This window comes from Miscanthus floridulus, chromosome 8 (assembly GCF_019320115.1).
Source record: "Miscanthus floridulus cultivar M001 chromosome 8, ASM1932011v1, whole genome shotgun sequence".
Classification (NCBI taxonomy): Eukaryota; Viridiplantae; Streptophyta; class Magnoliopsida; order Poales; family Poaceae; genus Miscanthus; species Miscanthus floridulus.
The window spans coordinates 229,153,153-229,177,801 of record NC_089587.1 but is presented as its reverse complement, the minus strand read 5'-3'; the positions used below and the strand labels follow the sequence as shown (position 1 = coordinate 229,177,801).

Genomic DNA, 24,649 nt, shown 5'->3' with positions numbered 1-24,649 from the left:
GGCACACGAGCAAGCCGAAAGGGTCCGCTCGATGGAGCTGGAGATCCGCCTAGCTTCAGCGCTGGGATGGTCGATCTTGCGCACTCCTCCCGAGATGTGCCAGTCAATTTGACCCTGCAATTAACAAGGAGAGAATGTTTATCAGTAATTTAGGGCGGAACTTGTCGGTGTTGCCAGACAGTCCCGAATGTGCAGCTCTGAGAGCCGATATGAAAGGAAATCGATTAAACAGTCGATTCCAGCATATTCATAAGGATAAATTAGTTAAAGCTCATGAGGTTGTGCAAGAAGAATCGGTTATCATTCAGGATGAATATCATTATTTAGACAAATATTGGTCAATGGCAAAAGGATGTCAACAATGATTAATTTATGCTAAGCCAATGATTGAAAGTAACCGAACCCCTTTTATATAAAAGAAACAGGTCATTACTATTCAACCATTTAATAAAGATAAATCTAATGAACGTATTATATCTCATCTATCGCTATGATCAGTGGGGCATAAGACAGAATCATGCAGGCCGTAGAAACAATAATAGACTCGACGACCCTAACTTATCACTAATATCAGTGGGGCATGAGGCAGAATCATGCAGGCCGTAATACAATAATAAGATCATGGGGCTAACACATCTTTCAACCTATCCCTACTTCAATGATCTCGTGATGTGAACTGTTCGTGAAAGCGCTCGATATCAGCTAAAACAGCCGATTTAGGCATAGCGCACAGTTAAGGTAATGCCCTTTCAGGAACAGATCTACCAAATAACGATCCCCACTCCACGGTGCTAATAGTGGGGTGTGAGGCAGAATCACACAGGTCGTGATAACAGGCCATGGAACAGTTTTCGCTAGCCAATAGATCCACTCAAGATCAGACATGCCTTAACCGCACGCTATGCACGATCAAGATTGATATAAAACAACCGATAAAACAGAACTCATCATTTAAAGTGTAGATTAGATCAGTTTAGATTAACAAACGATGGGTTAAACACGATATAAGGTCGATCTAGATCAATCCCAATCGGGTGAAGTGATATTGCTATAATTAAATAAATAATAGAAGCAATAAGCAATATCTGTAACTTAATGAATCTATCGAAAGGAATGTCACCCTTAGATAGAGCTGATAACTTGACCTTAATCTAGTTCGAGCAGTGGAGGTCGATCGGATCAATGCAGCCTTACTTGAACTAGACAAGAATCGATAACTAACTTATACCAGAGTCGTAGTGGAGGTCGACCGGATCGATGCAGTCGTACGAACAAAAGTATAAGCCATGACGGTACTTATAGACAAGCAGTGGAGGTCGACCGGATCGATGCAGCCGTACTTGCTGAAGAACTCGCCGAGATATACTCTACTCCTACTCCTAGCCAGAGCTGAAAAAAGTAAGTAACTTGTATTGGATTGATTGTGTCTTTTTTACAATAGTCGGGGTCCGATATTTATACCCGGAGCCTAAAAAACGAATCCTACTCGAGTACGACTCGGTACAATCTTTGGTACAAAGAAAACATTCATATTTTAAGATAACTTGGACCCTAATCTTTCCCCTTTTGTAGAGTCCGAATATATCTTCCCGACGCCAATCATATCTCATCATCGTTATCTGCTGACGTCATTCAAAGAGAACCAATCCTAGTATCACATCCGAACCGGCTGATATCAATTCTTATGCAATCGACTCCTTGATTGGCATATTCTTGGAAGCCTGTGAGTTCCCGCGCTCTTCTCCCACATTTTGGTGTAAACACATGCCCCCCCAATTTTAGGATAAAATGATTTTATTCCAAAATTCCGGTTCATTGGTTTACCACGCCGCAACTGTTTTATCCTGAGATATACGCATGATTCCTGACTTCCTAGCCCGAGTTTTATATAACACCCCAACAGTATCTCTTCCAACTCACTCGGCCTGTTTACTTTCTTCTTCTTCTTTCTTGAGCCAATTTTAACAGCTGACGCCGTCATTGCCAAGGCCTCAAACCCTAGCAAATCACCTGTTCTAACAAGCCGTCATCCAAGCGATCCTCGCCAGATTTAAACCTATTTCGGCTGCAATGGCGACCATCAACCACGTCCCTGAGGTATGTCTCCAAGTTTCTACTCTTCAATCATCGGCCGCTACCTTGTATTTCTTTTCTCCTCAAACTTATTTCGTCCGATTTCTTAGGAAATGAGGAACAAAATCCTGATTCCATCAGATGTTGCCTCCAATATCTATTTTCTTGGACCTATGGGTGATCCTAATCCATCTGATTTCATTCGTCAAGAAACCAACCAAATCCCCTTTAAACAATCCGCAGTGGATTTGTCCTCTTGGAATACCAAAACTCACTTCAGAAATTGACCAAAGATGCCTAAGGGATGGAGAAATTGGTTCCATAGGGTGTCTGAGAAAAAGGGTGGAGATTGGGAGCTTTATGATCTGAACCAATGTTTGACCCTCTCGTTGTCTAGGATGGAGAGGAACGATTCACTCCTGATTTCTACATCTTATTTCTAGTCCAATGCCCTGAATGCCTTTGTATTTGGTCATGGCCCAATGACCATCACTCTGGCCGATGTTTACATGTTGACCGGCCTTAGAATTACTGGATCAATGCAGCCTTATGAGTACTTGAGTGCTGGCTCCAAGAAATTAGCCAAAATAGCATACTGCACTGGATGGGCCAGTTACATTCTGAACCACGTTGGAGATGGATCAACTGTCAGCGAAAGGGAATATGTGGCCTTTCTAAACATGTGGCTGGAAAGATTCATTTTATGTGGGTCATCCTGTGGTCCAACCTACAATCACAAACTCATGGTGGAGCACCTAGCATTAGGCAAAGATATCCCTCTTGGAAAGTATTTGCTAGGAGCTGCTTATCATCTGATGTACTAGGTGGCTGCCCGATTACTAAAGAATGAACCAGTGCATACTGTTAGTGGCCCTTGGTGGTTAATACAACTATGGCTTAACCTGTATATGCATAAGTTTATGAGGTCTGATCTCAAAAGCCTGAGCTTCCCTTCTTCCACCTTTGATGAGGAATATAGAGGTGAAGAAGGAAGAACTCGGCAGTGCATGAGCCATGGTGAGGCTGCATCGGCTATAACAATTGATTTTGATATTGGCCATCTCTTCAAGAAGTTCTACAGAGGGTTTGATGTAGACATCCTGACTTGGCTACCATATGATGATGAGAATGATGAGCTGATCTTCCCATTCAAGTTTTAGTTTGAGTTAGAATGTTCGGACGATGAGGCGGCTGCAATCTTCAATTCCTTCATCAAGCCCTGTGTTCTTCCAGCTGAGTTTCATCATGGATGTGGCAAAATGGCTATAGGCTCTTTCATTCCAGGCAACCTTCCAACTTTTGAGTTTTACAACCCATCCTTTGTAGCTCGTCAGTTTGGTTTCGGTCAATTGCCTCCTCAGCTATTTTTCAAGAACATACTGAAGCCACGGGAAGATATCAGTGAAGTACTAGAAGCCTCTAGAGTTTTTCAACTGGGATCAGATCTTCCTTCCCTCTGTTTGCATGACTAAATTAGAGTTAGCCTCTCTTCCACTCTCTTCAACTCTTGGTGGTAGGAATGGCGCTCCCATCTCTTCTATGGATCGGTCCATCGTTTGTGTATAGCCTTGGACGGAGAATTTGCTTCTGATAGAGAGGTAATTTGCTATTTCTTTTCAAGAAAACTGCTCGACGAATTCCTCTGCCAACCATTCTAATCGATCTTTTCAGGATGTTGAATTTGATCCTCCGAGCTTGGATAGGAAGGGGCGTCCTATAGATTACCAGCCACCATGCCGGTTTCAAGAATGGGATCGGCTGCGCCTTCACTGAAAAAATTAATGAAAACTCATGCTGCCTCTACTATCGTGACGTATCAATCTTCACAGCGCAAGGTAGCTCAAGGGATAACCCAGAAAACTACTACTGGGAAGAGACTTCACAGAATGAGGCCATCAGCTGCTCAGGTAAATAATTCACCTTCTTCTCGAATCACTGTTCACCTTTCTGATCCCATTACTTTATAGTTATCAAGTATTGCGTCCCAATCTACGAAACTGCTATCCTAGGCATTCGACTCAACACCAACTAAGCTCCTATCGGCTGATCCTCAAAAGGAACCAATTTTTGTTGAAATTACCAATGCTACCACAACAGCAGAAAATGTGAGTTCCCTTCTTGCTGCTTGCCGGAGTATTTTCTCTAACTTTCGATTTATTCAGTTTTTCATCCTCTGTCTGACTTCTTATCATGCCAGATATTTCTTGAGGAAACACCTATGTAGGGGCAGGAGCCTAATAGTCCACTCAGTGATCATGTTGGCATTGAAGGTGATCCGGTTGTTGTCGACACTCAGATCGTCGATTCCCCGGTTCGGCATACAACTGATGGTAAGAAAATCATATATCCCTTTTATCCTTCTGCAATGATTATGAACTAAAAATTTTCCTTGATACTTGCAGGTACCAATGTTGAAAGTTTAGAGCCAATTCAACCAGTCATCACTGTTGCATCATCAGCCGCCCCTTCTCTTCAGATGGAGGCTATAATAGAAAAGGTATTATATCCACTTCGCCATCCATTTTGTCATGAACTGATCAAAACCTTCTAACCAAGATTTATATATAGGCGCTCGATCTCCTAGCTTTGAGCTATTCATTCAATCTTGGGGAATATTTGGATGAAGATGAAGTCAGTTCGTCAGCCACCTCTTCTAAGGATGTCGATCTTGAGCCTCCTTCAGAGTTTCCGACATGGCAGTCTCCTGGCTCTCAGCAGCTACAGCACTGGCATGCGCTTCGGCGAGCTGCACCTCGAGCATTTGGCTGAAGATCTCGGCTTCCTCGGCTCGACGGAGGTAGATCCTCAGTTCCAAGGCTTGCCAGTCATACTGCTCATCTAGAGCAAGCAGGTACATGGTCAAGTGCACCACAGTTGGACTGTCCTCTTGCACATCTCGCCCTTGCAAGGCCTCCATGCGAGCCTTCCATGCCCGCCGATTCTTATCCAAGGGTGGAAAGAACCTCTCTTCATAGATTTGGCAAAGGTACCACAAGGCTTTGCGGGCCACAACCTGGTAGGTGTCGACAAAGCGAAACCCAGTTGCGGCCACACTCTAGGCTTCAGTGAGGTCGGGGAACTCTTCACTTTTCCCGATGTAGACGGTAACCTCACACCGCTTGGTGCCATGCTCCTCATATTCACAGACCTCATACTCGGGACGATCTTTGACTCTGAGCTTTTGCAGGGTGGCATGCAGGATTATGGGAAAACCCTCAACGTTCAGGCAGTAACTACTAACCTAGGCTCCTGCCATTTTTGGCGGTGGTTGCAAGGAAGGCTAAGCGAAAAGTTTGCTCAAAAGGAAAAGCTAAGCGAGCTAAAGTGCGCCGAATGGTGGTACCAAGGGCTAAGTCAGGCTCTGCTTATAAAGGCGGAGCGTTCAGTGGTCCTAGCGCGGTCCACCAGGGTTCTCGCATGGGATCACTACGAATGAATCGACCAAATTCCATGCGTTCGAGGCGAGCGACATGCGATGCCATTACTGACGAGTACGACAGTAGGGCAAGGGTCCAACAAGAGCATAGAAAAGGGGTACGGGGAGACGTGGGCCACGACAGGCGTGAACCACGGGCGAACGCGAAACACGAAGCCACAGTGCAGACCTAGCTCTAGAACATGAACGAGTCAGACGTGCACAATACGACACGCGCGACACCTATGGAGGGCGTATCTACAAGCAATATGAGCGCTATAATGCACAAACAGGATATTCATGAATGCATGTCCTATACGTCCTTTCACTGTTGCCAACATATAGGGCAACCGATCTCAGATCTTTGGCACATCGTTCTCTCCCTGTAACTAGTTGATACTATCGAACTATGCTCGAGTCAGTGTACCTGCAGAAACTTGATTATGTCTACCTAAGTCAGCAGAGTGCCACCTATCCTGGATATATAACCATAGTAATAGGGCTACTTATATAACTTCGCATAAAGACATCCTAATTTTTGAAAAGAATTTGTTGTCAAATTTTATTTTAGAAAAGATTTTTGAAGCCTTATTTCCTCATTTGCGCTCTGATACCACCTATGGCAGAACCGCCTAATCTAATGCCTCATAGGAGTGATCGTCTTCCATTAGACACTATGCATCCAAAGGAGAATACTAAATTACTTGGTTCCGTCGGGCACACCCCAGAGAGAGCCCGAAAATCCACATTTTTCCATCAGGATCAGAAATGAGAGAATAAAGCTTACATCATTCTTAACCATTTCTTAAATCACTTTTAATACAACATCAGAGTATAATATTCATTATTATAACAACGAAATATAATCATATTATCAGAGTTATGAATAATTTAATTTAACAACGGAATCCTCGCTGAGCCCACCAGGAGGTATCCACACACAAGGGTCAGCTCTAGCATCCACCTATCACCTGTAACAGGGGGAATAAAACCCTGAGTACTCAATTGTAAACAACAAGACTTACCCGACAAGAGAAAAGAAAAGACTCCAAGGATATGCAAGGCTATCTGGCTTATGGGTTTATTGTATTTGTAGGAAGCATTACTAAGCGTACGTCCTTATATTTGATTTTTATTAATAGCCGCATTGGTTCATTAACTAACCATTCTTTGTAAGCACCTGTGCTACTTTCAAGCAGGTGGTAAGCGATCAGATTTCCTTTATCCATTCCATGTTTCATCTTTCAGTTCTTACTACGGTGCTAGACCGCAGACAAGCCGTACTAGAACATCGGCAATTCGTGAATCAATGCCTCCAGCTGGGTACCCCAAAAATACACGCCTCGCTTGTACCCCGGGCAGAAGTAGGACCAACCCACCACTCTCCTGTCCTGGGGTCTGGGGTCCCTGTCCAAACTGGGACTCCAAGCCACCGCCCCTGAGTCTTGGACTCAGTGCGGTGCAAGGACCTCCTCCACCAAAAACAAAACCCTAACAGTCGGTCTGGAAAGAGCCAGAACCCACGACAAGAGAGCAACAAGCCTTTCAAGCATCCATACACAAGTATGTGCTCGGGATAATAAATCTGTGACTTGCCTCGATGGCTTATGCAATGACCGGTCCTTAATCGACACAGACAGAAAAAGCAGTTTAACCAAGCCTTGCCCCGCGTCCATGTCGAGAAAACCTCTTACACCCACCAATACCCAAACCATATCCCTGTCCGGTCACCATTTTCCTTTCCACCATTTATATTTTTCCAAGTGATGATAACACAGTAATATATTTTCTATCTCTCGCGAGTGACAGGCAATCACTCGACTTCTACCGGAGTCCTGTAGCATAACAATCTACACGATCCTGTCATACTAGTGAGACTCTTAGGATGAAGATATATATATATATATATGCAAATGGGTTTCATTCAACTCCTTAAAACTTAATGCACAAATATAATTTAAACTGCATAAAAATAGGGGTTATGCACCGGGGCTTGTCTGGGTAAGATATATATTAAAAGTTAGTATCTACATCTTCAGATCATCCACCATCAACTGAATAGAAAGCCCATTGCATCATCTCCTATAGAGAATGCCATTACACCATCTTCGGATTCCCAATCATCCTTCAATTGATCCGTTGATCCATCATCGCACCTATATGATATGCAATGTGATGCAATGCAAGAAGTAATTAATCAACTGCCATCATGATTCGTAAAATACGATTTATGCCTCTCAAGTTAACGAGCTAGTTCTAACGACAACCGTACTTACCTACGTATCCATGTTGTCGAATAAGACGTTATTTCCCAACAAATATTTTAGTTATACAAACCCAAGTTATTTCTTTATTTCATTCTATCGATTTAATCATTATTCAAAATAGGACATCATTAACTACTCTAGTCAACTAATTATTCTGGAGCTACAAAAATTATAGTGAGTACCTAATGTTGCTAGGAGCCTACTGTAAAAATTTCAGATTCAACACTAGTACCAATTTATCACAACTATTTCTACAAATTTATATTTTTACCATATTAAGTACCTTAAATTAATTATATAGCTTTTAAGAATATTATCATACTATGTGAACAAAATATACTAACAGGTAGATCATGATTTTAGGAACTCAATAAAACTGGTTTCATAATTTTTGGACACCTACAAAATTTTATATTGATTTTACGAGTTTATTTTCAAAACTAATTTAACAAGTGCTTAGAAAACTAAAGACCAGCGGCCTAGCTCGGCCCGCAGACATGCACGCGGCCCGCTGGCCAGACGCGGCCCAGCGACGCGGTAAATGGCGCGGCGGCCAAGGCGGATGAGTGGCACAAGTCGGCCTAGCCATGGTGGCCACAGACCGGCCCAGCGCGAGGGCAGGCAGGCCCAAGTGGAGCGCGCAGCCAATGGCCTAACAGGCCGGCTCACGCGCGGCGAGCGCGGCCCAACACGGCGGCGGTGGTAAATTTGCAAGAAGGCCCCATCATTTCCTTAAATTAATCCGCGGTACTAACGTACTATTTACGTGAGTCTAGTATTTTGCAATAGGGACCCTGTATAAACTTTCTCCTTGGATTCATACCCTTTTCTACCTTCTTCAAAGCAGAACACGGCACAGGAGCACCGGCCGGCGGCCAATCCTGGCCGGGAAGGACACGGCGACGCCGGAAAGCCCGACGGAGAGCTGCACGGGCGCCCGCGCGGGGAGGTACGCGGCTCCGACCAACTGGCCTGCCCACGGCGCGGACCGAGGCGGTCTAGCCACGAGAGCTGGCGGGGTGGTTCCGGTGAACGGGAGGCGAGCGGCGGTGGTGCTGCGAGACCGCAACAGCGGAGGTGGGGCGGCGTGGAAACGCGGCAGGCGATGGACAGCGTGGCCACGACAGCGCTGCAGGACGCGGCACGGCAACCTCGGCGCGCAGTGGCGCTGGCTGGGCGGCTCCAGGCGACTCGGGCGTGAGGCGCGGCGTGGCGGCGCGCGGCCACAGCGGTGGCGCGGCACGACGACGGAGTGGAGGGCGAAGGAGCAGGCGCAGTGGGGTGCGGCACGTGGAGACGCGACGCGGCTAAGGCAGGGGCGCGCGGCGCGGAGAAACAGAGGAGAGCGCCGGTACTCGCTGAGGAGCGGGGAAGGGGAAACGGAGCTGCGGGCACACGGGCGCACTGGAAAGACCGGCACCGGCGCGGATGGCCCTGGCGTGGACGCGGCGCGGAGAGGAAGAGGAGGAGCGCGGGTGCGCCAGTGCGCGCGATGAGGGGAAAAGGGACCGGCCCCGGCTGCCCAGCGAAGGAGGCGTGCCGACAGTGGCACTAGGGCTGCTGCGGGTGGGAGGCGCGGGAGGACGACGCAGCCCAGAGGAGAGGCGAGCAGGGGCAAAGAGCGGGGAGCACCGGTGGCGTGCGGCAGCAGCGCGGAAGGAGAAATGAGGAGGGGCGCCGGTGCTAGCGCGGGTGCTCGCGAAGGAGAGCCGGGCGGAGTTCCAGGGCGAGGTGGCTGTGGGCTACACACGGAGGAGCAGCAGGGAGCAAGGCGGCGCCGTGGGGCGGGAAAAGCAGGAGCAGAACCGCGGCTCCAGCATGGGAAGAAAGGTGCGGCGTGTGCTCTCGCGCGAGGAGTAGGCCAAGGCGATGGGGGCGCTGTCAAATTGATTGCTTGGCTCGGTACAGAGGCTGTCCAGACAAGCGAGGACAGACTGAGACAAGCTGCAGCAGGTAGACACAAGCTGAGCCAGGCAAGGCAAGCAAGCTCAGAGAGGAGAGACATTCATGACACCGCAGAGTGAAGCGACGGAACAAGCATTGAGGGAGGGAAGCAAGAAAGCAGAAAACGGCAGCAGCAGCCCGGCCAACTTTCAATAATGCAGGAGCAGCGTGGCAGCAGCAAAGACGGCACATGTACCACGCGCTACGGTACGTCGATGGCTCATACTCGTACCGAGCCCTGGAACAAAATATTAAGGCGTTATGTAATTATTTTGTGCAAAACAAATCGCCACAACCACCACTTTAAAATATAATTTCTGATTTTTACCGTTGACGCCAAATGTTAGTCTTTAAATTTTAAAATCCAAGAAAATCGTTTTGAAAATTTTAATTAGATCTAAATCACGGTGCTAAATGAGTTCGTAACGCGAGGAGTGTTGCGCGCAAAGAGCTAGCTGGCACGCAGGCTCTCTCCCCCTCGGCACCATGGTACCTGGTGGGCAGCGAGTTGGCGTGTCAGCAACCTCCCCGACGCGAGCGGCGGTGGCGGGCCAGATCCCTTCGCCTGGCAGCCGAGCGGGGTCATGATTTTGGCGATGGCGTGGTGGCGCACTGGAACTCAGGAGCGACCAGTGGATGTCATTTTCGATTTGTATTCGTTTTTCGTTTAGATACCAGATGTACAGGGACAGGCGGGGTGACCGGCGCAGACGTTTTTTCGTTCAGAGCGAGGGGTGAGCAGGGCGACTGGGAGAGCGCTGACGATAACCCTCAGTATATTTTTGGTGTTATTTTTGATGAAATGGTACTGTAGCACTTTCATTGTTATTTAGTAATTATTGTTCAATCATAGTCTAATTAGGCTTAAAAGATTCGTCTCGTGAATTTCGTCTAAACTGTGTAATTAGTTTTATTTTTTATTTATATTTAATGCTTCATGCATGCGTCCAAAGATTCGATGTGACGAAGAATCTTAAAAAATTTTACAAAATGAAGTGGAACTAAACGGTACCCATATGTACAGGGACAAGCGGGGTGACCGGCGCAGACGTTTTTTCGTTCAGAGCGAGGGGTGAGCAGCGCGACTGGCAGAGCGCTGACGATAACCCTCAGTATATTTTAGGTGTTTAATTTAATTAATTAACTTGCCTCTTTTTTAATGGTATAGCTAGGCTTGTTTAATTTTTGAACTCGACTATCATCATCAAGCTTAGTTCACGTACAAGTGAATGCTCTCATGTCACCTATCTCATCTCTCCGTTTTCTCTTCTTCTGTTCACGTCAATGGCAGAGATCCGCTTCCATCCTTTGACAGTCCATGCAAAAACTAGGTACCGTTGGACGGAAATCCAAGCCAGTCCACGCCGGCTCAAAGGCTTGTCTTTCGGCAGGGAGAGTGAGAGTTGTTTATGTTCTTTCCAGACAAGACACTCTCTTTTTGCTTCCTCTTATTCAGGATCAGTGCGTCTAGGAGATTCTATTCGAGCGACCAAAGACATCCTTAACAACGGTCAACAATCAACCGTGACGGTAGAACACCCTCAGTTTCAAATAAAAAATATATAAGCGTGTTCAGTTTTTCCTTGTTCCTTAATACAGTGGCATCCGTCAAAAAAACACCTGTGGCTTTTAGCTTGCCCGGCTCAGGACTAGCTCTGTTTGTTTTATTTCCTTGTTTCAACGAGCCAAAATAGCATCATTTTTACTTGTGAATATAATGAGCTAGCTAGCAAGATACAGGGCACAAAAGCATCGAGAACTTCTGAAATCTCTAGTTTGATTTTGGCTAGTTGATGAAACCTATTGGACTAATCCTATGCTCTAGGCGTGTATTTGAGATAGGTTGGTCCAAGTCCAAGTGATGGAGTTAGATGACACTAATGGTGATGGAGGTGGCCAAAAGATGGAGATCAAGTGCTCCAACTTGGAAAGAGGAGAGAGAAAAACAAAACCCTATGGAGATCAAGGCAAATGTATAAATACGGATTTTGCTTTGCCAATCTAGACGCAATAGAGTGCGTGATTGGGTTTAGGATAAATTCGATCATCTAGTGCCACTAGGTGTTGAAAAACAATGCATTGCATATAGGCCTAGTGCACAATGGTAAGCAAGCGAAAATGTTTATTAAAAATATTTTAGAAATACTAACTTGGCTCTAAACATGTTTGTGAAAACATTTGAGAGTTAGCATCGCTTGCAAGGGAAAGTTTGAGCTATTGGTGCCGCCACCTGGGGGGGGGGGGGCACCGGACATGCTGTCCGGTGGGGCCGGACACGGATGCTCAACGGTCGCGCGCATGCCCAAGTCTCTGGTGTTCACCTTGTTGTCCGGTGTGCACCAGACAGGGCACTTGACAGGGTGTCCGATGCACCGCTGGTTGCACTGCCGCTTTTTTTCCACAGGCTTACGCATTCGGGGACACGGTGAAAATGGTCACAAGACAGGGTGTCCGGAGCACCTCCAGGGCACCGCCCTATTTTTCCCGAGAGTTGCGAAATCTAGACTTCACGTTGTAGGGTCACAGGACAGGCTGTTCGGTGCACCACGACCAACGTTCTCTTGTAGTGGAGAGAAGAGAAAGGAATGAAAACAGACCCATACAAGGATGACCAACTCTTAGAGCTCATCGGCGACCTTTGCAACTTCATATTGGACCAGATTGTACACGTCAGAGGCGCCTACCATGACCGAGAGTCTGAGTTAGGTACAAATCCTCAGTACCAGCACCTTTGTGAGATTGAAAGACTAGCTCTAGGACGTTGATAACAATGTGTATGGAATTTATATATTTAATGATGGATTGTATATATTCTTGTGAATTGGACTTGTAATTGTAGTTTATAGAATACTCTTGTGCTTGTAGTCACGGTCGCGGGGCGTTCGTCAACGCGAACGCTGGTCGCGGGGCGTTCGGCAATGCGAACACGGTTCGGAACGCTGGTCGCGGGGAGTTCGGCAACGCGAACGCGGTTCGGAATGTTGGCTGTGGGGCGTTCGGCAACGCGAACGCGGTTCGAAACGTTGGTCATGGGACGTTCGGCAACGCGATTTTGAATTGTAAATTTGATTTTTTTTGCGGGAAAATGTACTGTAGGGGCGGTTCTAGATTGAACCGCCCCTACAAATACCTGTTTGTAGGGGCGGCTGGTAATACGAGCCGCCCCTACAAATCAATTTGTCGGGGCGGCCTGGGAACCGTCCCTATAAATGCATGATTTGTAGAGACCCTTGCGTAGGGGCGGCTAGGCAAACCGCCCCTACAAAGGGTTACCAGCCGCCCCTAGAAATGCTTTTTGTAGTAGTGGGTGTCCGATGCACCGCTGGGTGCACCGCCGCTTTTTTCCAGAGGCTTACGCATTCGGGAACTCGGTGAAAATGATCACAAGACAGGGTGTCCGGAGCACCTCCAGGGCACCGCCCTATTTTTCCCGAGAGTTGCGAAATCTGGACTTCACGTTGTAGGGTCACAGGACAGGCTGTTCGGTGCACCACCATATTTTTCTAGAGAGGGTGGAAAACTGAAATGTCACAGGCTAGGCCACCGGGCGGGCTGTCCGGTGCACCGGACAACTGACAGCCAATGGCTAGTTCAAACTAGTCCTTCGAATTTGACCGTTCGGGTCACCAGAGAGGGTGTCTGGTGCACCACTGGATGTCCGGTGTCCACGTAGAAACTTGTTCCAAGGGGTAACGGCTCTATTTCGGGTGTAGGGTTATAAATATCCCTTTGGCCGGCCATGGACACTCTCTTGAACCCCCAAAGTGCTGAGAAAACAAATTGTGAGCAAAACAACACAATCCACTTACTTGCATACTTGATTTGATCATTTGAGTGAGATTGGAGAGCCTCTAGTGCATTGCTTAGTGGTCTAGCGTCTTGTGGCACTAGGAAGGCCGAGTTGGGCCGGTTTCAGCTACTCGAAGGCCATCCGATGTTGTTGGTGGATGCTGAGGGGGAGCCAAAGAGTTGGCAGACGCAGGCGAGAGTCGGAGGGTCATGTCAAGGAATTCATGCTGATCTAACGGCTGCAACTCTAGATGACGTGACTTAACGTGGAGCAAGATTTGAAGGGAATAAATGTTGAGTGGGTATGAGCTATATAGTATATACATATTTGTTATCATATGCTTGGGACAACTGTGCAAAATCACCAAACTTGGCCCAAATTAAACATGCGCTACTTGTGATAAATTTGATATTTTACAGCAAAACCAACTAAACTCACAAAGCAAAGTACAAAATGTCACATTTTTAAGGTGCTGGTTCTGGTTCGTCGTTGAAAATAAATCACACGTTTTTTATAGGTCGACCAAATGTAGGAGCACAGCCCACAAAGAACCATGCTCTTAACAAAACAGAACAAACAAAGAATAATGTCTTGATTAACTTGGTGGTACAAAAGTGTTGCCTGAAATAATCTTAGAATAATTTAGGCACTTGAAATTTAGGAGAAGTGTAATAATAATAATAATTAACATCAGCACCTTCACAGTCTTATTCGGTTGATGGGAGGCCTTTGTTCACACCAAACATTCATGGATAGACCTCGATGACTGAATGGGTGCCAGCAATAGGTATAATTTTGTAGTCTTTGAATCCAGCTTCGATGAAAATCTTCTTCCACTCTTGCTCGTCGCGCTCAACCCCATTATTGCCCATCATAACGAACAGATCAAACATAACTTGTGTCTCTAGACGCTTTATGTTTGACTTATCATCATGTCCAAGTCCAAGTACCACGTCCATGACTATTACCTTCCCTCCTGCATCCCGTGGAGATATGGCTTGCATGCAGCTCTTCAATATCTTGACACACTCATCGTCACCCCAGTCATGTAAAACATTCTGGCATAGAGGTAATCATCACAAGAATGAGAAAAGGATGGCCAAAATTTTGAAGTTTGACTCTGACATTGATCCCAAAATTAAATACAAATACCACCAAGAATGGAGTACGTCAGCAGTGACGATCGTGTTATAACTTTAGGATCGTCTAGCAGTGATCTAGCGGGTACAACTTTGGGATCGGTAGACAGTGACAGAGAGAAGTAGAGGAAGAGTGGGAGGAGTTTACCAGAGGGTTTGACAGGGGCGGAGGAAGAGGATCCGGCGGCGGAGGAGCTGCCCTCGGCCATCGCGTCGGTCGGTGAAGTAGTAGACGATGGTGCAGTGCAGTGGCGGCGGGCGGAGGTGCTTCCCGTCACTGGCTGCGCCCCTAGGATCGGGTTAGGGTTTGTAGGTGGGTGTGGCGGCTCACGGTGAACCTCGTGCCTTGAGCCGCCGGCCCCCACCTTCTTTTTATAGCGCAGGGTGACAGGGGCCCTCCAGCCATAGTGGGCTGGGCGCCCCCGATCAGGGCGCGTGGGTCAAGGGGCCCGAGTTGGGCCGTTGGGCCCAACTCGGGATTGAGATCATTCTAACATTCTCCCCCTTGATCTCATCTTTAACTTTATCTTTAACTTTACTCTTTCACTTTAACCTTTTCATTTTACTTATTCCATCTCAGATTTGTGCATAGAACATGTTTCATCGTCACAGTCTATTGCCGTTGGATTTCACAGCTACAATACACATCTCTGGTTTGAAATAAATAAATACTTTATCTTTGGGCCCTTATTATTATCCAGGAATCATAGGCTTCTCCTTAAACCCATGCCGGCTACGTGTTCAACGAACACTTTGGGTGGTAAGCCTTTTGTAAGCGGATCCGCGAGCATCTTTTCAGTGCTTATGTGCTCAAGATTTATAACACGATCCTGGATTTTCTCTTTCACAACATAGTACTTTATGTCAATGTGTTTGGCAGCACCACTTGACCTATTGTTGTGAGCATACTCTATAGCTGGATTATTATCACAGTATAGAGTCATTGGTCCATTGATGTCATCGACCACTTTTAAACCGGGTATGAATTTCTTTAGCCAATTCACCTGCCCTGATGCCTCATAACATGCCACAAACTCGGCATACATAGTAGAGTTTGTAGTAACTGTTTGTTTTGAGCTTTTCCATGATATAGCTCCTTTTGCGAGAGTGAACACATATCCAGATGTGGACTTTCTGTCATCTCCCGCATAATCAGAATCTGAGTATCCCAAGATCTTTAGGGATTCAGATCTTCTGTATGTTAGCATCAGGTCTTTTGTACCTTGCAAATATCGCAAAACTTTCTTTACTAATTTCCAGTGTTCAACACCTGGATTACTTTGGAATCTGCCAAGCAACCCGGTTACATAAGCCAAGTCAGGGCGTGTGCATACTTGAGCATACTGTAAATGTCCAACAGCTGAAGCATATGGAACACTTTTCATTTGGTTGAGCTCATACTCATTCTTGGGACACTGAAAATCCCCATACTTATCGCCCTTGACTATAGGTGCAGGTGAAGGACTACATTTATGCATCTGGAATTTCTCCAAGACCTTTTCAATGTATGCCTTTTGAGACAGTCCTAATACCCCCTTTCTTCTATCTCGGTGAATTTCTATGCCCAAAACATAGGAAGCTTCACCAACATCTTTCATCTCAAACTTTGAGGACAAAAATCTTTTTGTCTCCTGTAGTAGACTCATATCATTACTTGCAAGTAAAATATCGTCTACGTACAGGACTAGGAAAATGTATTTCCCATTCTTAAACTTTGTATAAACACAATTGTCCTCGACATTTGCTTTAAACCCAAAATTCTTTACAGTTTTATCAAACTTCAAGTTCCACTGCCTTGAAGCTTGCTTTAACCCATAAATCGATTTCTTTAGGCGACATCCCATCTTTTCTTTGCCTTCCACGACAAAACCTTTCGGTTGTGCCATGTATACATTTTCCTCCAAATCCCCATTTAGGAATGCCGTCTTCACATCCATCTGATGCAACTCTAAATCATAGTGTGCCACCAATGCCATTATTATTCTGAGAGAATCTTTACATGAGACTGGAGAAAAGGTCTCAGTGTAATCAATTCCCTCCCTTTGTGTGAAACCTTTAGCCACAAGTCGCGCTTTAAATCTCTCTATCTTCCCTTGGGAGTCATATTTTATTTTGTAGACCCATTTACAGCCTACTGTTTTGGCTCCTTTGGGAATTTCTTCCAAGTCCCAAACATCGTTGGCACTCATCGATCTCATTTCATCTTCCATGGCTTCAAACCACTTGGATGAATGATCGCTTCTCATGGCTTGTTCAAATGAGGTGGGATCACCCTCCATTTGATACTCTTCAGTGATATTATTTAACTCATATATATCACTGGAGATAGCTGGCCTTCTTTCTCTTTGAGACCTTCTAGGGGCCTCTACATTTGGCACATCTACTATTGGAGGCTGAGATTGCTCCCCCTCATTTGTGGCAACATTTTCAATGGGTTCCTGCTGAACAGGTTCCTCATTTTCCTCTGTTGTTACCACAGGAGGAACAACAACAGGTTCTTGCTCCACAGTGTCTTGCACTATTGGTGCAGGAACAATAGGTAGCTCGAAAAATGGCTCCTGAATCACAGGATTGGGTGCACACACCCGCTTCTCTTCAAGATCAATTTTCCGAGCAGCCATACTCCCCCTCATCATTTCATCCTCTAAAAATATAGCGTGTCTCGTTTCCACAAACTTTGTGAGTCTATCGGGACAGTAGAAACGATAACCTTTTGACCTTTCAGGATAGCCAATAAAATGGCAACTCACTGTTTTGGGATCAAGTTTCCCAATATTTGGGTTAAACACTTTAGCCTCAGCAGGACACCCCCACACACGCAAGTGATCTAGTGAAGGTACCCTTCCTGTCCATAATTCATACGGTGTTTTGGGCACCGATTTACTTGGCACTCTATTGAGAATATGAATGGAGGTTTTTAATGCCTCTATCCATAAACTCAATGGTAAATCAGAGTAACTCATCATACTGCGCACCATATCCATCAGGGTACGGTTACGCCTTTCAGCTACTCCATTTTGCTGAGGTTCACCCGGCATGGAATACTGGGCAACTATACCATTTTCCTGTAAGAACCTTGCGAAAGGTCCAGGAACTTGACCATATGGGGTATGCCGACCATAGTACTCCCCCCCACGGTCGGACCGGACTAGCTTAATCTTTAAACTATGCTGATTTTCCACTTCAGCCTTAAATATTTTAAACTTATCCAATGCTTCATCTCTTCCTTTAATTGGATAAATATAGCCAAACCGGGAGTAGTCATCTGTGAATGTAATGAACGAGTCATAGCCATCCACACTTTTTACAGGAAAGGGACCACAAATGTCAGTGTGAATGATCTCTAATATTCCTGTGCTTTGTTTGGCATTCTTTTTAATTTGCTTTACATATTTTCCTTTTATGCAATCGATGCATTGCTCTAATTCAGCGAACTCCAAAGGAGGAAGAATTTCATTCTTTACTAGTCTTTCTATTCTCCCCCTCGAAATATGGCCTAAACGACAGTGCCATAATTTCGCCGTTGCGTTTGTAGTTCGCTTTCTTTTTCTTTTCTCATTTGTAGACGAGGAAACGCTATCATTCACATTACATATGGAATTCACACTTTCACATAGCGATAACATATATAATTCGTCTTGTCGGAAGGCAAGACCAACACAAATATCATTAAACCAAATGACACATTTGCCATGTCCAAAATTACAGGTAAAACCTGAATCATCCAACTTTATTACACTTATCAAATTGCGCTGCAGTGTAGGAACATAAAAAACATCTCTCAAAGTAAGACTATAGCCATTAGGTAAATCTAATGCTACATCTCCAATTGCCTCTACTGCAGCCTGTACGCCATTCGCAACGCTAATGGCCTCTTCTCTTTTTAGCGTAGTTCTCGTCGAAATGAATCCCTGTAAAGAGTTTGCAACATGAATAGTTGCACCAGAGTCAATAAACCATGTTGACTTTGAAAACTTTGCATACAGAGATTCATTTACAAATGAAATAATATTCTCACCCTTTTTCTTCATGAGCTCTCTTAACCAATCAGGGCAGTCAGTCTTCTTGTGCCCTTCCTTTCCACAGTGCCAGCACAAGTTTTCACCTGCCTGTGGCTTGCCCTGTTGCTGAAAGTGTGGTTTCTGTTGCATAGGACCTTTCTTTGCTGGGGAGCCAGGATTGAAGGGCCTTTTGCCCTTCCCTTTGACCAGGTTCGCTTGGCCACCAGGTTGGCCATTGATCCTGAGCTCCTCATCAACACACTGAGCAATGAGCTTGTCTAAGTCCCATTTCTCAGGCTGCATGTTGTAGCTTATGACAAAATTCTCATACTCTCTAGGCAAGGAAGCTAAAACAAAATGGATAAGGAGCTGTGGTTGTATCTCCAGTTCCATTCCTTTCAGCTTATTTGCCAAGTGACTCATTTTCAGGATATGGTCACGTATGCTACCTCCTTTGAACTTTTCATTTGTCAATTGCCTGAACAAATGGGTAGCATACACTTTGGAGGAACCAGTGAACTGGTTCTTGATCCTCTCAAAGTAAGCAACAGCAGTGTCACACTTTTCAATTGACCCTGTAAGAGCTGGGTCAATTGTATTCTCAATGACAGCACAACATTTCTTGTTGTCACTGACCCATTGAGTATGCTTTATGTCATAAGCCATCTTTATGGGTCCAAAATCTTTCACCCTTTTGTCCCATGCTTCATTACTTTCACTGGCCTCCCGCACCGGTTCCACAGGCACTGTGGGACACGGTTCAGTGAGCACCCAGTCAACCTCAGCTATAGTGAAAGTGAAGTCAATCTTCCTCTTCCACTCAAGGTAGTTGTCTCCCCTCAGTGGTGGAATCTCTCTCAGGGCAGACATCAGGGAGGAACTACCTGAAATTACAATTCATATGAGGTGAGAACATAATATAAAATTTACTTTGCAATAATTCTAAATCACCGTTGGGCAGAAATAGAATTAATGTAGGCAACAACTATTAATCCACATCATAATATTGCTATTAATCAACGTTGGTCAGAATAATAACAACATTATAATCACAGTAAAATTATCCATTTTCAAATATTAAACTCTCCCGTTGGTTCGAATTTAATAATGAAAACGATAACAATTTAAATACGCAGCGGAAACTTTTACTTTTGTATAATCAATTTTCCAGAAACATTTGAGAAATAACTTTACTGTTGTCTGAACAAATTATCGTTGGACAAATTTGTGCAGAAAAATTATCATCTTTCAATTCAAAATGCATTCAAATATGCATCAAAATGATTCTGGAAAATAGAAAAACCATAACTGTAATTTCCAAAAGGCAAAAAAAAAAAAAAAAAAAAAAAAACATTTCGGCCCACAACTCGGAGCCTCGGCCCACGGCCTCCCGCACGCGCGCGCGCTGCTGCCTGCTGGCGGCCCAGCCCAGCTCGGCGGCCCGGCCAGCGCAGCGGCCCCGCTTTTTTTTTTTTTTTTTTTTTGTTCGTTGTTTGGGGCCCAAGACACCGAATTCGGCCCGGCCCAGCCGGCCTTTCCCGCCAGCGCCACATGCCGATCCGGTCCCAGGCCCTAACGTGGGCCTGGGCCGGCTAATCGGCCTGCCGCCTCTGCCCGCCTAGGCCAAAAGTTGGCCCGAGCGATCTCGGCCACCCAAAACCATCCGACGGACGAGCGCCGATTTCGGCCGGATCAAAAACAGCGAGCCGGCGCCCCGAAAACCCTAACTCCTCATTTCCATCCTCTCCCTTCTCTCTCAGCCGCAGCAGCCGAGCAGCAGAGCGAGGCGAGCACCCATGGCAGCCGCCTGCGGGTCGCCGCCGCCGGCTCACCGGCGGCCCGGCCGGAGCAAGTGCCGGCGGCTCCCTGTGCTCTCCTTCCTTCTTTCTCAAGCGCCGCGCGCTCTCTCTTCTTCTCTCTCTGCGCGGAGCAGCAGCAGCAGCCGGCCATGGCGGCCCGAGAGATGAAGACCGGCGCCACCGCGTGGCTCATCGCCGGCGCGCGCGTTCGCCCTAGGCGGAGCGCGCCGCCGTCGATCCGCCTCGCGACGGTGCCCAGTAGCAGGCGCATGCGCATACCGCACACAGGCGGCGGCGCTGCCCTCTGACCCGCGCGCCGGCGAACGGCGGCGGCCAGCCGCCGGACCAAGGGAGTGGTGCCGGTGGCGGTGAGCACAGGTAGGCCCAGGTAGGACCTCCCGTCTCCTTTCTTTTCCTTTCCCATTCCCAGATCCGTTAGGGTTAGGGTTCAACTTTCTTGATCCGATTGAAATCGGGTCAACAACTTTGATTTGATTCTTGTATACCCAAACTCGAGATCCACTGACTAGGTAGACCACTGATACCAATGTTATAACTTTAGGATCGTCTAGCAGTGATCTAGCGGGTACAACTTTGGGATCGGTAGACAGTGACAGAGAGAAGTAGAGGAAGAGTGGGAGGAGTTTACCAGAGGGTTTGACAGGGGCGGAGGAAGAGGATCCGGCGGCGGAGGAGCTGCCCTCGGCCATCGCGTCGGTCGGTGAAGTAGTAGACGATGGTGCAGTGCAGTGGCGGCGGGCGGAGGTGCTTCCCGTCACTGGCTGCGCCCCTAGGATCGGGTTAGGGTTTGTAGGTGGGTGTGGCGGCTCACGGTGAACCTCGTGCCTTGAGCCGCCGGCCCCCACCTTCTTTTTATAGCGCAGGGTGACAGGGGCCCTCCAGCCATAGTGGGCTGGGCGCCCCCGATCAGGGCGCGTGGGTCAAGGGGCCCGAGTTGGGCCGTTGGGCCCAACTCGGGATTGAGATCATTCTAACAGATCGATCGTCTGACGGATCGGATATGTACCTTGAGGAAAACAGCGGTTGCCGGCGGAATACTCTGAAACATATCGCCAGCGACGAGCTGCACATTGCTATCGGATGGAGCACCAGCGACGACGTGCGGGAGGTCAAGCACGCTGCACTTGACATGCGGGAAGGCAGCGGCGATGGCGGTGGCGGCGCCACCATGCCCACCGCCAACGTCGACCAATGAGTCGATCCCACGAAACACCGCCTCGCCGCACTCCCTGAGCATATCTGGCACCAGGAAGCGGCTCTGGGCAGCAAGGCCTTCGTTCAGTATGGCGTTCGCGTCCGCACCTTCTTCCCAGACCGTTGCGGCTTGTTGGCCGAACTCCAGGGCAAACACGGACGGCTCGTGGTGCTCCTGCCGGAACCACGCGCAGATGTGCTCCCCGACCGGGGAGAAGATGATGGGAAGGAGCACCAGTCTCATATAGGGAGCCAAGGTCGCCGAGCTCACCTCGTCGCTGACGAGGAAGCGGGAGGTTGCTGTCAGCCTGTAGACAGCTTCGTCCGAGGCGTCGGCGACGGTTGAATCATCGTCACCAGCTGGTGGTTGCTGGACGACGCTAAAGGTGCCCGTGACGGTGAGCACGCGCATGAGGCGGCGTAGGGCGCGAAGCTTGCATGGGTGGAGCTCGGTCTTGGCGAGGATCTCGGGGAGGGTGGCGCCGCCGCCGTGGTGGTGGATCGCGTCGGGGATGCCGAGGCCCAGCGCCGCGGTGAGCGCGATCGATTTGATGTAACTCAGGGACAGGTGCCAGAACTCGTCGTGAGCTTGGAGCAAGCCCTGGGTGGTGCTCTCCTCCATGAGCGCCATCGTGTGCCCACGTAGTAGTGTGTATACACTGCTGGCTTAGCTAATTCTTTCTCGATCGATTGCTAGCGCTGTGTTGGTGGGGTGGACGGACGAAACCTTGTGTTTATTTATATACAGTGTTATGCTGGCTTAGCTAATAATTTTCTTTCTCGATCGATTGCTAGCGCTGTGTTGGTCGGGTGCACGAACGAAACCTTGTGTTTATTTATACAAAAGTGTTCTGCTTCTGGTGCTCCACGACTGCAAGTGTTTCCATAGCACATGAATCAATGTATATTCAACTCCATGAGCGCCATCGTGGCGCACGTAGTGTGTATACACTACTGGCTTAGCTAATCCTCTTGCTCGATCGATCGCCAGCGCTGTGTTGGTGGGTGCATGGACGAAACCTTGTGTTTGTTTATATATTTACTAGTGGACAAGCTTGTGCGACGCGCACGTGTCAACGAAGAAAATCATACACAAGAGAGAGATATAATAACAATGCAAACTTTAACACGTCAATCCATGTACATTGCACTAAGAATGTAACTATTCATACAACAATAGTACAACCTTAATTCAATTAAAAATAAAATTTGTTTTTACCTTTTCAGAATCCCAAATCTAATAACTAAGACAAAGCGGCAATCAAATGAGAAGTCTTTAGCACGATGTGCGGTTGTGCTTGTGCAAATGAACATTTCTTTTGACTTTTGAGCTAGGATTCCCCGATACTTCACCGAAGTGCCGTACCAGTATCGCGATACGTATCCGATACTCCGATATGTCGCCGATACCGTATCGAGGAAGTATCTAAAAACTCAAGCTAAAAAATAAATAAAATTAATCTCGATACTTCGTCAATACAGCTCCGATACTTCCGAGTCCGACACATGGCATCCAATTTGTCAAGGAAAATCAAAGGAGGTAGCACTAATATAAGAAGAGAGAACGGCTCCGATACTTCTTATTTTTAAAAGCAGCGCTGATCTCAAAGCAGACAATCTAAATATTTTTTTTTCTTAATTGTTTTTCCTCGGATCCGCATGGGCCGGCCCGTTCATGCTCAACCCGTGTCTATCACTGACCACCCTGATTTCAACTAAAATCCAACGCATCTTCCATCTTTCTTCGGTGGCCACTCATTTTGTTTCCTCCGTTCCTCATCGACGGAGACAGGTGCGCACGTCGCGGCATCGCCGCACGTCGCCAGCACTCGTAGCAGCTCGTGAATATAGAATTTTTAGACATACTTTGGGTCTGCTGGAGTATTATAATCTGATGGCCTGTACATGATTGGGCCTTAACTAATTTGTGTGGCTAGTTGCAGTAGTTCTGTTTGCTGTTTTCTATTACTATTATTAAATATACATTATACATATACATATGCATATTACTAGTATTATTTATTATATAATATATACTTGCCGTACCGGCGTATCATAGATTTTGAAAAATATAAGATCGCCGTATATATCCGTATCAGCGTATCCGTATCCCGTATTGGTGCAATCGTAGCTTTTGAATTGGCGAGGGACACGCACACCGGCCGGTGGTGGTTAGGCCAGTCTCAATGGAGTTTCATGGGGGGTTTCATGCACAATTAATAAGGTGCCACGTCAGTTTTTGCATGAAACTGGGAGGAGAGAGAAGAGATTCGTTTCATGGCCATGAAACTTATCCGCACTGTTTCCAAAACTTTGGAAACGCCGTGAAACCTGCACTGAGGCCCTTCCTTCGTTTCATCGCGACTTTTCTTCTCCGGGACCACGCGGGGAAGAGAGGGATGATAGGGATAGGTGGGACCCGTGAATAGTAAAATAAGGGATGAAACCGTGCCATGAAACTTTGCACTGTGGGAGAGACCCGTTTCATATCAAAGTTTCACGTGTTGGAAACTGGGAGGTGAAACTCTCCATTGAGACTGGCCTTAGCTTTGCTGGAGCCCATCCCTAAGCGCCAACAGCAAACTTTATGAAGATGTATGCGCATGAATGCGGCATCCTCTAATCCGGGCACCAGCTCCAGCAGGAACTTGCTCGATCGTAGGTGGTGGCATCTGCGGAAACATCACATATCCATGGCTGACTGCTTTAGACGTTTCCTCGGTTTGACATGGCACTATTTTTAGTGCTATCTTCTTTTTATAATAAACTAGATATATGGCTGGGCGTTGCACCGAGGTCACGTTTTTATCTATGCCTACGGTGACGCACGTGGCATGGCTTGCAGTTTAGACGAACGTATTAAGAAATCTACAAATCAATTACATTGAAAACATGAAGTCCAACTCATTATCTAAATAGCACCTTATTTTTTAGGTGTAATCAGTAACATTGCACGCCAGCTTCATTCAAGATTTCAGAAACGGTGGAGCGGTGTGGAGATAGGGT

At 46.8% G+C, this 24,649-nt stretch overlaps 1 protein-coding gene across 1 annotated transcript; it reads right to left on the bottom strand.

Moving 5' to 3' along the window:
* Nucleotides 1-14,235: 14,235 nt before the first annotated feature.
* LOC136475277 (5-pentadecatrienyl resorcinol O-methyltransferase-like) lies at nt 14,236-22,318 on the bottom strand. Its single transcript, XM_066472830.1, has 2 exons — nt 21,456-22,318; nt 14,236-14,547 (listed from the first exon to the last, which is right to left on the bottom strand). Exons 1-2 carry the CDS (start codon nt 22,272-22,274, stop codon nt 14,236-14,238), a joined length of 1,131 nt encoding a protein of 376 aa, XP_066328927.1. The 5' UTR covers nt 22,275-22,318.
* Nucleotides 22,319-24,649: the final 2,331 nt, after the last annotated feature.